This window comes from Stegostoma tigrinum, chromosome 29 (genome assembly GCF_030684315.1).
Source record: "Stegostoma tigrinum isolate sSteTig4 chromosome 29, sSteTig4.hap1, whole genome shotgun sequence".
Classification (NCBI taxonomy): domain Eukaryota; kingdom Metazoa; phylum Chordata; class Chondrichthyes; order Orectolobiformes; family Stegostomatidae; genus Stegostoma; species Stegostoma tigrinum.
The window spans coordinates 5,610,396-5,624,948 of record NC_081382.1 but is presented as its reverse complement, the minus strand read 5'-3'; the positions used below and the strand labels follow the sequence as shown (position 1 = coordinate 5,624,948).

Below are 14,553 nucleotides of genomic sequence, written 5' to 3'. Positions count from 1 at the left end.
CAAAAATCCGAAAGGAAATTACAAAGATGCTGGCACCAGAGTGGTTATAATGGGAGACAGTGTACTGAGATAGTGGTAGCCTGAGGGGCAGTGAGAGGAAAGCATTCCTAGGTTATGTTCAGGAAAATTTCTTAGAGCAGGAGGTGCCCAGTCCAGGAAGAAAGGCTGTACTGTTAAATCTGATTGTTGGGTACAAGATGCGCAAAGCAAATCAAGTGATAGTGGGGGAACATTAAGGGAAACATTTAGGGAACAGTGATCATTGTACATAAGGTTTAGGATGATGGTAGAAAATGATACTGGTTAATCCAGAGTAAGAATCATCAATGGCGGACAGCAGACTTCCATTGGGCAAAAATTAGTTAGGGAAGGATCGACTGAAACCAAAGATAGGCGCAAAAAGTTGCTGAATAATGGATTAACTGCAAAGAGAAAACGGTTTAGCAACAGTCAAAGTATATTCCCTCAAAAAGAAAAGATGATAACTATTAAAGACAAAAAGTGCGCTTGTGTGTCAATAATAGACGGCCACACTGAATAGAAAAGGTTCAGAAGGGAGATGATAATTTCAAAGTGTGCAGTTAACAAAATTTGGGAAAATTGTAAACCGTGAAGAGAATAGAATCAAACTTCAAAACGACCAAGTGGAGTGAACAGGTAGGTGGCAAATGAAGTGTGAGATGATGTAAACAAAAACAGAAATCACTGAGGAAACTCAGCAGATCTGGCAGGTCAATGGGAAAAAAAAATGAAGAGTCACAGCACTCTGCATTCTTCCCACAGACGCTGCTAGACCTGCTAAGTTTCTCCAGCGATGTTTTCTTTTCTTTCAGATCTCCAACATCTGTAGTTCTTTGGTTGATTATAATCTGGTGATTTATTTTGTAAAGCAAACTGAGACAGGATGAAGGGTAGTATTCTAAACAGACCTGGGTGTAAGAGTACACAAATCGTTAAAGGTGGCAGGACAGGTAGAGAAGGCTGTTAAAGCATACGCTATTCTAGGCTTCATAAGTAGGGGCAGAGATTACAAGAGCAGGGAGGCTATGTTGAACTTTTGTAGGACACTCTTTGGAACTTAGTTGGAGCGTTGTGCACAGTTCCAGGTGCTGCACTAGAGAAAGGCATTAGAGAGAATGCAAAAGAGCTTGAAGACAATGGTTGCAGAGATTAAACACTTCTGCAATAAACAGATCACAGAGGTTGGGACTTTTGACCTGGGAGACAAGGTAGATGCTTTCAAAATCATGAGGAGACAGATAGGGAGAAACTGTTCTCCCTCAAATGAATCAAAATACAGATTAAGTGTTTTACCAACAAAAAAAGCAAGTGTAAATGCAAATGCAAATCATTTTCAGAAAGTAAGTGGTTAGGGTCTGAAAGTCACAGCCCCTAAGTGTGGTGAAGGCAGGTTCAACTGAGGCAAATAGAAATTAAATGATATTTAAACGCAAACAACGTGCAGGATAATAGGAAGAAGATAGGGTGGATGCATCAAGTTCCATGCCTACAGCCAGTGCAGATATTCGGGGGCCTAGCTCAGTGAGTTTGAAATCATTAAGTAAAGTGCTGGAAAGAAATAAAAGTACTTCAGTCAATTCAAGGAAAACATTCAAATTATGAAACAATAGGGTTCCTATGCTGTAACAGTTCTAATATTGTGCGTTCCAATTCCCTGTAAATTGTCATGGGGTAACTGTTACTGAAAAGTTGTGACATGCTTTCTCATTGCTCAAGATCTCATGTAAGCAGGGATGCAGTTAAAATAAGGGACTTAACATCCTGTATTTCAACATTGCGACCACATTCTATACCATGACAGAGTTCAGAATTATTTTAACTAACAGGCTTATTTTCACTTGGTGATTAAAGTGATTTAGTTTCAAATCAAATTCAGATATGATGAATTGTAAGAACAGAGCAATGAAAAGCTATGCACAGATCTAGATTTCTGAATATTAAATTTGTAATTATAACATTTTTTCATTAATTATAGTTAAGTTTAAATCACTAGGGGAAAATTAGAGTTAAAACTAGGATGATGACGCAGGAACTGTCCAGTTAATAGAAAATGAAAGTTAAAACCATTAGTCTTGAGGTCTGCAACTCTTCCATCTGGCTTTCTATTCAGATGGTGTGTCTGGAAGTGACAATAGCAGAGAGCCATATCTGGAGATCTCCTGTAGGAGCAGGGTCCCTGTATGCTCTGAGCATATCTCTGAAAGAATCTGCATTATGATTGGTTATATAAATATTCTAACAGATTTAGTCTTACTTTATAATTGTTTGAATATTAGTTTGTACTATTTTTGCTGACTCTCCCAGCGAGTAGAGTGGGATAAGATCAGATGGGATTGAAAATGGAATCAACTCATTGCACACTTCAAACCTTCAAACTTCGGGGGCCTAGCTCAGTGAGTTTGAAATCATTAAGTAAAGTGCTGGAAAGAAATAAACGTACTTCAGTCAATTCAAGGAAAACATTCAAATTATGAAACAAAAGCAAATTACTAGAGAAACTCAAAAGATCTGACAACATCATTGATAGAAAGCAGAGTTAATGTTTTGGATCCAACGTTTCAGATTTCCAATATCTGCAGTTATAAAAATTGTGAGCAGGACTATGCCAATTTAGTCCCTCAAGCTAATTCTAACATTTGCTAAGATCACACCTGGTCTGAATACATTCTCAACGCCACTCTCCCACCTACTACTACATCATTTGGACTTGCTTATCAATCAAGAATCAAATTTACAAACAGTCTTAAAAATACTCAGCAGCCCCAACTCCAACATTCTCTGGGAAAGAGATTACCACAGAATGAACGTCCCTTGAAAAATTCTCATCACCATCTTAATAGGACACAATTTATTTTAAATTGTCCACTAGTTATATCATCTCTGCACCCACTCTCAATTCTGTAAGGTCTTCAGTAAGGTCACCTGCCATTCTTCAGAAGTTCATTGCATACAGGCCCAACCTGTTCAATTTTCTCACACAAAATCCTCTCCATTCCAGGAATCAGTCAAGTTGATTATCCTAAAATCATTCTGAAGCAATTATGTCCTCTCTCAAGTAAGGAGATCAAAACCATGTAGAAATTCTAGATTTGGCTACCAACACCCTACAGTGAAAGGTCCATACTTTTCTGCTCCAGTTTTCTGGCAATGAACAAAATGTGAAGTCATTGTGGCAATGTAGGAAATGCAGCAATGAATTACCACACAGTTGGAATGCACAAATGGCAATCTGCTAAAGACCAGATTATCTGATCTTAGAGACGTCACAAAACAAACACTGGCCAGTTCCTCAGGGACAACTTCTCTTGTCTGAGATTTTCTGGTGTTTCAATGGACAGGCTTTGTTTGATGCACTTAAATAACATTGCTTTGTTACACTGCAGCTACTGGACAAATGTAGGACTGTTGTTTCAGCTATTCAATTAAGTGCTTAGGTGGGTAAGTGTTGAAATATTGAATTATTGTAAGCATTACAACCTTCTATTTGGCCCTTTAATATCAAAAAAGCTGACAATATTCATTCTAATCCTGAAAAGGGGAACCATGGAGAACACTTCCTTGAACACATTTTGCAGGGAATACAACATTGCTGTGAAAGTTGCATAAGAGCTCTAAACAGATTGAGAGGGCAAAAAAAATTCCAGTCACAAACCTTAGACTTTATTTCCTGTTGCTCCAGGGAGGTTTTAGATGCTGTTGGTTCTCCATTTCAGTTCCACTTCCTCTTTGCATTGGTCATATTTTAAACACAAGTTAAAATAAAGTTTCAATTGAGACCAATACAGTTGGAGCTTAAGCCGTTAAAAACTCTTCCCCAGGCTACATGAACCCTGATGGATTATTGTAACTACTCTACAGCAAAGCAGATGATCTATAATCACCAAGGCACTGAGTTAAACAACTTCCTACTGAAGTGTTTTTACTTCTCATTTAAATCAGATCATCCTGTTACAGTTGGTGGCACAGTTCTAGGACAGTGAATGAGCACAGTAAGTGCTTGGAGCTGTTTTCTTGGGACCTCATTTGTGCTGATTTGCATCACTTTATCCAAAAAGAATCAACTGCGCAATACAAGACGCCAAGTTATAGCAATGAGGTATTTTACAGAGAGACATATTCTGCTCATCATTACTCTGCAATGTTGTTCTTCAGGTCAAAATTTGTTTAATTCTGTTTTCCTGTGGATGTTCTTTATTATCAATCTGTAAACACAAAGGAATTTTACTTGTCGGGTTACAGGCTGTGTCCTCAATGGCCACTTATGAAGACTTATTAGAATTAGGTATATGGGAAAAATATCTAAACTTTCACAGAATAACGAGGTGAGCGTATGAGTATAAACCTCCAGTCTTGTGATAAAGTGCATGCCTCTCCAGATTTAAATAATCTCCATAGAAAAGGCTGCTTCATTGCAAGGCTACCTTCAGAACCACAGACGACAAATGAGTGAGTAAATTGCACGTACACTTCTTAGCCCATCACAAAAACAAGTAGAACACACCATTATAGTGAGGATATCCAGCATGAAACTAAAAGAAACTTAGAAGAACCTTTAGTCAGGCTTCACTTGAAATCATGTATTGGTCCCCTCAGATGATTGGTGATAGACTGAAAGCATTCCTTTTAAAACTCCTTAAGTATCAAAAAGCTGAAAAAAAAAGGTCTTTTTAACCTAGAAATGGATAGGATTCAGTGAGATGTAACTCAAGAGTTCAGAATTAAAAAGCAAAATGTCAACCCTCAAGATTCCACAGCTATTCCTGAGCATGTGCATTTGTTCAGCACTAGTAACAGAAAAGTCACAAAGCTTTTCACAAGAAGCTGAGATAAAATCAACACTAACAAACAGACATTGATATTGGAACCAGAGATTGAATTCATTTTAGGGAAGGATTTTTAGATGACAGCTGAGAAAATTAGTTATGTAATAACTGCATTTAGTTGTAAGCGCCAACTAACATTTCACTTGAGCACAGATCGTGCTTCTGTTGGGTGCATACACTTGCAATGTTTAACCCTAAACAAACGTAAGGCGCTAGTACTTTCCTTCACTGACTTTCTAAAGTATAACAGCTAAAATGTAGAGATACTAAAAGTAGATGAAAAAGAGCAGAGCTGCACAAGAGTTCAGAGTTGAAACAATGCTAAATTCTTGGAAGGGTGTAGAGCTGGTACACAAATGGGAAGCAAGTAGTTTCAGGGACCATGAGAACCCAAGTACGGAAATTTAAACAAAAAGTCTCCTCGTTGCTGGAAACAACATAGATCATTAGCAAAAGAATGAACTGGACACAGAGTTAGCATGCAGAAACTGTGTTCATACTCAAGTTTGTGGCAGCATTGGGAAGCTTGTAGGCCAGCCGAGAGAAAATTTAGATCTTCCAGTTTAGAGTTAGAAGTATGAATTTCAACACTAAATGGGCTAATGGAGGAGCAGAAACATGTGATACATCAATTCCATAATGAAAGAGAGAGTAAAGAGCTCTACTCATAATCAACAAGGAGGCCAAGGCTACAAACAGTACAAGGTACTGGAGAACTCAGCGTGTCTGGCAACATCTATGCAGACAGAGAGTTAAAAGAGTCATGGGACAAAACATTAAGACCTTTGCCCACAGATCGTCTAGACCGGCGCAGTTTCACAGCACTTTGCTTTTATTTCAGATTTCCAGCATCCACTGTATTTTACTTTAAAGTTTGCTCACAGCCTATTCAATCTCCAAGTGGCCAAGTTGAGAGAGGGGAACCGTGGCTCAGTCACAGTAATTACGGCAGGTCTGAGAATGGCTTTAGTCTTCCTAAGGATTAATGGGAGATAAATGTAGTTCATCCTAGAGGTGGACAAGTAGTTTAACAAAGATAGGCAAGAGGATGGACAAGCTGTGACGAAATATTGCCATATATTAGCATACGCACGGACTCTGACATCACGTCTGTCATCTGGATGACAATACAGGGAAATGGGAAGCAGATCTCGAGACATCACTAGTTAAGGCTGATTACAGTGCCACTACAGAACCAGAAACACATATGGAACATATAGTTCCAGAAAGATAAGCATAATGGCAGGGTGAGTATAAATTTAGAGTTCAAAGGAAAGTGACTCAGATTATGGTCACTCCAGAGAAGGATGAAACACAGGTAGTCACAAGGACAGGGACTGTAGCCTGGAGAGCAGCCGTGGCCAGAAACAAAAAAAAATCCACTCAGCTCTGCCCCACCTTGTAGTTGATCTCCAACCTACGGACAAGACTCCCAATTACGAATACACAGAAAGTAGGAACTGCCGATGATGGAGAACCTGAGATAACAGGGTGTGAGGCTGGATGAACACAGCAGGCCCAGCAGCATCAGAGGAGCAGGGAAGCTGACGTTTCGGGTCTAGACCCTTTTCAGATGAAGGGTCGGTCTGCCACCTGCCCCATCCCCACATTAACCCCGGGCAGGCTCCTGCGGACAGGAGCCGGGCCCCAGAGCCTGAAGCAGAGGCAGAGACACTGCCAGGCCCGGGGCAAGTGACAGAAGCAGGGGGGACCGCGCTCCGGGCCCAAACTCACCCGCCGCTCGGTGACAGGAAATCGACATCATCCTCGTCCGCCCCGAACAGCGACATGTCGATACTAATCGTCCCGGGAGCCGCGCCGCCAGCTGATGCCACTAACCAGACTCGCTTTACCGCCTGTCGCACAACATCGCCGGGGGTGTTACGGGGGGAAAACGTCCCCGCCGCTAACACACTTTACGGCACACGGGTCCGCGCCTGGGCAGCGCGTTCACAGAGCATGAGCATGCGCAGAGCTGCTAGGGGGCCATGTGGGCTGTGTCTCTGATCAGCACATCCATGTACCACAGGCATCCACTACAACGGGATGTTCAACAACAAAATGGCTTGAGAGGTGGAAACAAACAACGGCAGCATGGATTCTCATTCTTGCTTAGGTGTAAACATCCCTAATAGAGTATCTTAGCGGGCACTCGAGAGTCAACTTCATTTCTGGGCATCTGGAATCAAGTGTAGGGTAGCATTTCTTCTCTGAAGGCCATCGGTGAACCAACTGGAACTCTTGACAAAATGTATGATATAGTTGAAAAGTAAGAAGTGGTTGAAACACACAGAATTCTAAGTGGGATTACACAGCGTTTTTGGTGGCTCCAGGGAGAATTTAGACCGAGGTCAACCGTTTAAAATCAAGATGATAACAAAGTGTGGAGCTGGATGAACACAGCAGGCCAAGCAACATCTCCGGAGCACCAAAGCTGACGTTTCGGGCCTAGACCATGTGCTCCTGAGATGCTGCTTGGCCTGCTGTGTTCATCCAGCTTCACACTTTGTTATCTTGGATTCTCCAGCATCTGCAGTTCCCATTATCTAAAATCAGCATGAAATGATTTTGTTCTCTGAAGGTTAGTGAGTCCTTAGAATTGCCTTCCTGAAAAGGTGGTAGGACTATAGTTGTTGAATATTTTTGACGCAGACGTGGAGACATGCTTGTTAACCAAGGGTTGACAGGTAAGTAGGAATGTGGATTTGAGATTTCAATCCGATGAGCTGTAAACTTATTGGATGGTGAAGCAGGCTCAAGGGGCATATTCCTCTTCTAATTTATGTGATTCCATGTACTGTTACTATATTTCTAGTCCAGATTTATTAATTATATTCAAATTCCCCCACATGGTAGGATTTTAATCCATGGCTCCAGAGCCATTCTGAATTTCTAGATTAAGGGTCTACTGACATTACTGCAACATCACCATCTCCTCAAGGATATGGTGGAAACAGAATTGAGGCTCCATCCAATTATCTACACAGTAAACTATGTTCTCCATCAACTAAAACTTACTGCTTGAAACAGTAGAATACCAAAAAATAATACCCAGTGATGGTGTTTATTACCGTTTCTTCATTCACTGTTTGTTATTGCAGGTATTTGGGCAGAGGCTCCCTTCGGCATATTAGGCTAATAATATTAACCAACAACAATTGACATTTATAGCATTTTTGAGAAGGGAGACTGATGAAGGGGGATAATGAGGTGCTTGAAGTAAAAGCAAGCTGCTAAAGCTCAAGAAGAACTTGCCTGTGAGACAGTCATATGAAAGATCTAACCAAGGGGCAACAAGACTGGGGAAGGAATAAAGAATCATATGACAATGTAATTAAGGAAGGAGAATAAAGTAGAAGGGCCGAAGGACAAAATAGCTGGTCAAGTGAACTTCTTGTAACCATATAACTTGAATGCTCAAACGTTGCTCTGGTAGAAACCTTGTCATTCACAAAGTAGGACTTCTTGCATTCTCAAACCTAGTAAAGGTCACTCGTGTCATACAGGACATCCGACTCTCGAGGCATTATTGGTTACTGGGACAAGCCCTTACCCATATATGTTTCATGTTTTGGGATGGTCTGTGACAGTAGGACAAGAAGAAGGGAAGAAATAAACAACAATCACTATCCAGTGATCCCTACTGGGAAATAAGCAGGTGTAAATACTGGTGGAGAAAGGACTGGATTCAACTTCACAATCAAATAACCTGCCTACATTCACTAGATATTACAGAGAAAGAATGGTTGCTTGCATAATGGACTGCCACAACGCCTGCAACTAATATTTCCCATTAAAAAGCAATGTATTAATAGAGAGCAGACATAAATCAACTTCTTCCAGAGCTTGTAATAGCTTGGAGGACAAATATTTTGTTCAAGCCCTCAACTGTATTCAACCATTCAATTAAAGAATAATTCAACGACACATCAAATTCATTTTCCCATGTGTATTCTTTATTATACTCTTACCAAATCAAAAAAAGCTATCTGCCTTAAAACCCCAACACTCCCAGCATTTACAAGAGAATTGTTAACTCTGATGGGAACCATTCCTGAAGGTTTGATCACATGACATTCAGAGCATGCGCATACATGTTTCATCACATGATGGTTACACAATCAAATATTTATTTCATTTCCTTTGAAATGTTTGGGGGGATATGGGTCAAGCACAGGCAGGTGATACTAGTTTAGTTTGGGATTATGGTTGGCATGGACTGGTTGACCAAAGGGTCTGTTTCCATGCTGTATGACTCTATGACCTAGTCCTCTTGAACTTGGACAGCACAAGGAACATCAGAGATATGATGCTGCTTATTGTCAAATAATCTCTGATACTTGTTGGCAACCTCACATGAAATATCATCACTTAAAATAAGATCAGTAGGTTTAAAGATAGACCCTTGAGGGGAAAACACAAGGAAGTACTTTCCATACAAAGGGTATTACAAATTTAGAAGCCTCTCCCCAAAAATGTGGATTTTGTTTCCAAACTCTCCCAGAATGACCAAGAAATACTTTAAGTCAAGTTTCCACATCCTTATCTCCAGCAGCCCAGGGGATGAAAAATGAGAGTTCCAAGATTTTCAGTTCCAGTGAGCCCCCATTAATGACAGCTGTTTAGTCCTTCCCTCAACAGCCACACGTGGCGATACAGTGCACATCCTACCAGCCCACATGTCAAGAATCTTTTTCCTCCTTGCCCGTTTATTTCAATGGGAGTTATTGGTTCCTGTTCTGTATCAGTGGAAACAATCTTCATTATTTCTCCACAGAAAGGCTGCCAGGTTACACTCATCCCTTCACTGAAGGAAAGATTTTTATTTCCATGGTGCCTTTTGCAACCTTGGGACTCCCAAGTGCTTTACAGACAGTGAGATACTTTTGAAAAAGTGGTCAATGTTGTAATGTAGGAATACCAATTGCTCGATTAGTGCTATTCCTACTCACTTGTCCTGCCCTTCAATTGTCCTGCTGCTTCCAGCTCTTTTGAAAATGCTATTTCCGGTCCCCAACCTACTCCTGTGTCTCAGATTCCCAAATACCTCCAGCTGGCTGCATTCCTTTGTGAGTAACCACTCAAAGCAGTCTCTTATGTCAAGCCCACTGTAAAAACTGAGAAAAAACCTCCATTTCCTACCGACTAACCTCATCCCACCTCCTTGACCGTCTTCCCTGGACTGACCTATCCCCTCCCTACCTCGCCACCTATACTCTCCTCTCCACCTATCTTCTTTTCTCTCCATCTTCGGTCCGCCTCCCCCCTCTCCCTATTTATTCCAGAACCCTCACCCCATCCCCCTCTCTGATGAAGGGTCTAGGCCGGAAACGTCAGCTTTTGTGCTCCTGAGATGCTGCTTGGCCTGCTGTGTTATCCAGCTTCACACTTTGTTATCTTGGATTCTCCAGCATCTGCAGTTCCCATTATCGCTGATCACAAAGGAAAATGATAATTTGAATGAGATAGCAGAACTGCTGATGCTTTTCTGAGGAAGGGTCCAGACTGGAAATATCAGTTTTCCTGCTGCTCTGATGCTGCCTGGCCTGCTGTACTCCTTGTTATCTGATAATTTGAATGCTCCTTTACTGAACAATTACTGATCATATTTCTGCAAAATTAAGTATTTTAGAGGCATAAATGTCTTAAACTTTTCCAAGTCCTTTAGTATCAAGTATATGCCTCAGTTGATGGTAAGCAAGTAGTCTAGAAATTATATTTATTTGAGAAGGTTCACATAATGGGCTTGTCCACCTGTGCTCTAACTTCCCAAGCATAGTCCTCCCTTAAAGTGCATTGTGTTTTGCTCTGGTCAGAATGCTTGTGGCAGTCTCTCAGCATGCCTGGGCATGTTCTGAGACACCAGGATGAGATCAAGCAGCTTCAGCAGAAGCAGCAGTAATGACATCGCAGCGCAACATGAGAAGAGTGAGCAGTGAGGGAGGTCCCCCAGTATCTGCTACAGCAGTGTTGACAACAGGCAGCTGAGGTTTCCCAGAGAGCAAGCTAAGTGGAGGGACTCATCAAAGGCTGCTGAACTTTTAACTTAATCCTTTTTTTTGTTTAAATTAAAAAGGACTTTAATGTCAACTATTACCGTATTTCTTTATTTTTAATACATATTCTATGAAGGTAATGATTAATTTTTAAACTCTGTTTTTCTTACTACTTTGTACCTAAATTTTTTGTACGTGTGTGGTGACAATATACACTTTTCATTGTACTCCTGTACTTCAGTACACGTGACAATACATCTCTATTTCCTGGCCCTCATCCCAAAAAACTTTGCTCATGTGCCCATGATTCCGTAAGATAATGAGTCCATACTTTTCATTAAAAATGTCTGAAATGATGTCCTTCTGGGACTTTTGCATTTATCACACTGAAGGGAAAGTGATCTTGATATGGCTTACAAATAAGGAGTTCAGAATTTTACTTTACTTTGTTCAGGGATGAAAGGCTTTTTAAAATTTTGATAAAACATTGTACTCCAAATTGAAACAACAAGTGTTATTGAGAACGGTTGAAATTGTTAAATGTGGCACCAGGATTCTTTATACAAGTGAACATAATTGGCGACCAGGTCTCTGAGCTCAAAAAGGGTCTACATCCCATCTTTTGGAGCAACCACAGAACCATAATGGGCTGCGTCCGTCAGCGTGAATGTTGCAACCTTAATAATCAAAATTCAGAACACCAAAAGAAGCAGAGCGAGAGGGGTACCTAAGAACTGAAACAGCAAGCATTTTAATTCATGAATATATTAAAAATGGTTGCTGATGTGACCCTGAGTGAAGTAGGATTGATAAAAAAAGAGAGAAAATAGGAAACTATATGGACAAATTTTTGAGTATGAAGAATCTGAACAGCATAAACATTATATGCCATCCTCATGGTCATGTGTAAATGAATAATAAAAAGACTAACACAACCCTGGTTAGATTATTTCAGCAGTGCAAACAAGTATTCTTTCAATTGTAAATGTCAAGGCTGGTTTTTGTAAATTCACTATATTGACAGTCTTACTCAAATCAGGGACCAGAGGCAAGAGTTGTTTAGAATGATTTCCAAGAGGTGCAAAACTAGTGTTGCAAAACTCTATGTAGTAGTAAGTAATGACCCCCAATATTCTGCTTTCTTCTGTTCAGTCTGTATTGTCACACAGCCTTCCCATAGTTGGAGTCAATGGGATTAACCATTACAGATGCTCTTGTGACAGAGTTTGCCCTCCAGTCTTGCACCTCAGCCAAGCACTTCCGGGGACACCAACTGGAAAGCAGTGGTGAGATAAACCAAGTGGACCTGCAGGTCTTCACAAACACTCCCCATCTTCGTGTCTAGCCACCAATACCCGCTCACTCAGCAAAGCATTCTTTTTGTTTCTTTCCCTTGAGAATTGGTTCTCCAGGTTGATACGTGACAGAATGATTGAAATTTCCTAGCACAGAAGAAGACCCACCCAAAATGTTTGCTCCACCATTTCAACATCCATCTAGTATAATCTCATTTTCCAGCACCGCCACATGGCATTAGGTAGTTATGGCATTTCAAATGTACATTTTAAATACTTAAACACCTCAAGGCACCTACCTCAAACACCCTTTTAGGCAGTCAGTTCCAGATACCCACTACACTTGGGGTGAAAAACAATTTCCTCAAATGCCTTCTAATCCTTATGTTGACTTTAAAGCTGTGCCCCCTGTAAATAAACTCCCCTACGAAGGGGAAAAGCTGGCCTCTATGAACCCCAAGCCCTTCACAAGTTAGTACACCTCGATGCAGTGCCTCTCACTCTTTCACACTAGTGGAAGTCATACCAGTTGAAGTGTCCATTACTCTTCCACAATAGTTAGTCACCATGGTTAAAATCTCTCACTCCTTTAAACACAGTCAGTCACTCTGGGTAAAATCTCTTAATGCTTTACACAGAGTCAGTCAATCTGTGAAATCTCTCACTCATTTACACAGACTCACGCACTCTAGTTAAAATCCTTACTCCTTTTCAAGAGAGTCAGTCACTCTGGTTAATACCTCTTACTCCTTAATACAGAATCAGTCACTCTATAAAACCTCTCACTCCCTTACACAGTGTTCATCACTCTGGTCAAAATCTCCTACTCATTTGCACGGAGACAGTCAGTCTGGTTAAAATCCTTTACTGCTTTACACAATTTCAGTCAATTTGTGACATCTTACTCATTTACACAGACTAGGTAGGACTGGTTAAAGTTTCTTACTCCCTTACACGGAGTCAGTGACTTTAGTTGAAATCTCTCACTCCTTTACACAGTCAGTCACGTTGGTTAAAATTTTTTACTACTTTACACAGAGTCAGTCACTCTGTGAAGTTCCTTTGTCCTTTTCACAGAGTCAGTCAATCTGTTGGAAATTTCTTTTTCATTCACAGAATCAGCCACTCTGTATAAAGAGTGAAGAGATTTTAACCAGAATGACCGACTCTACGTAAAGGATTAAAAGATTTTAATGAGAAGGTTAATGTCCTGGTGAAATCTCTCTCTCCATTACATTGGATCAGTGACTTTAGTTGAAATCTCTAACTCCTTTACACAGGGTCAATCACTCAGGTTAAAATTTGTTACTCCTTTACATAGAATTCGTCACTCTGCTTGAAATCTCCTACTCCTTTACACAAAGTTAGTCATTCTGGTTAAAATTTGTTACTCCTTTACACAGAGTCAGTCACTCTGGGTAGAATCTCTCCCTCCCTTATGCACAGTCACTCACTCTGGGTATAATTTCTCCTTCCTTGACACACATTCGGTCACTCTGGGTATAATCTCTGCCTCCCTTACACATAGTCAGTCACACTGTATATATTCTCTCCCTCCTTGACACACAGTCAGTCATTCTGGGTATAATTTCTCCCTCCTTTACATACAGTCAGTCACACTGTGTATAATCTCTCCCTCCTTGACACACAGTCAGTCAGTCTGGGTGTAATTTCTCCCTCCTTTACACACAGTCAGTCACTCTGGGTATAATCTCTCCCTCCTTGACACACAGTCACTCACTCTGGGTATAATCTCTCCCTCCCTTACACAGTCAGTCACACTGGGTATAATCTCTCCCTCCTTTACAAACAGTCAGTCATTCTGGGTGTAATCTCTCCCTCATTTGCACACAGTCACTCACTCTGGGTATAATCTCTCCCTCCTTTACAAACAGTCAGTCATTCTGGGTGTAATCTCTCCCTCATTTACACACAGTCACTCACTGTGGGTATAACCTCTCCCTCCCTTACACACAGTCAGTCAGCCTGGGTGTAATTTTTGAGTGATAATGGGAACTGCAGATGATGGAGAATCCAAGATAATAAAATGTGAGGCTGGATGAACACAGCAGGCCAAGCAGCATCTCAGGAGCACAAAAGCTGACGTTTCGGGCCTAGACCCTTCATCAGAGAGGGGGATGGGGTGAGGGTTCTGGAATAAATAGGGAGAGAGGGGGAGGCGGACCAAAGATGGAGAGAAAAGAGGATAGGTGGAGAGGAGAGTATAGGTGGGGAGGTAGGGAGGGGACAGGTCAAGGAGGTGGGATGAGGTTAGTAGGTAGGAGATGGAGGTGCGGCTTGGGGTGGGAGGAAGGGATGGGTGAGAGGAAGAACAGGTTAGGGAGGCAGAGACAGGTTGGACTGGTTTTGGGATGCAGTGGGGGAAGGGGAGATTTTGAAGCTGGTGAAGTTCACATT

The 14,553-nt window shown here is 41.1% G+C and overlaps 1 protein-coding gene across 4 annotated transcripts in view; it reads right to left on the bottom strand.

Annotated features, from left to right (window-relative positions):
• The window catches only part of fkbp15a (FKBP prolyl isomerase family member 15a), a 77,787-nt gene extending 71,019 nt beyond the window's left edge, over window positions 1-6,768 (bottom strand). For all 4 annotated transcript variants that reach the window (XM_059638226.1, XM_059638227.1, XM_048559073.2 and 1 more), the window contains exon 1: window positions 6,579-6,768. In XM_059638226.1, the coding sequence (XP_059494209.1) occupies window positions 6,579-6,634 (56 nt within the window). In that variant the 5' untranslated portion in view covers window positions 6,635-6,768. The remainder of the gene's footprint in view (window positions 1-6,578) is intronic.
• Between the last annotated feature and the right edge of the window lie 7,785 nt (window positions 6,769-14,553).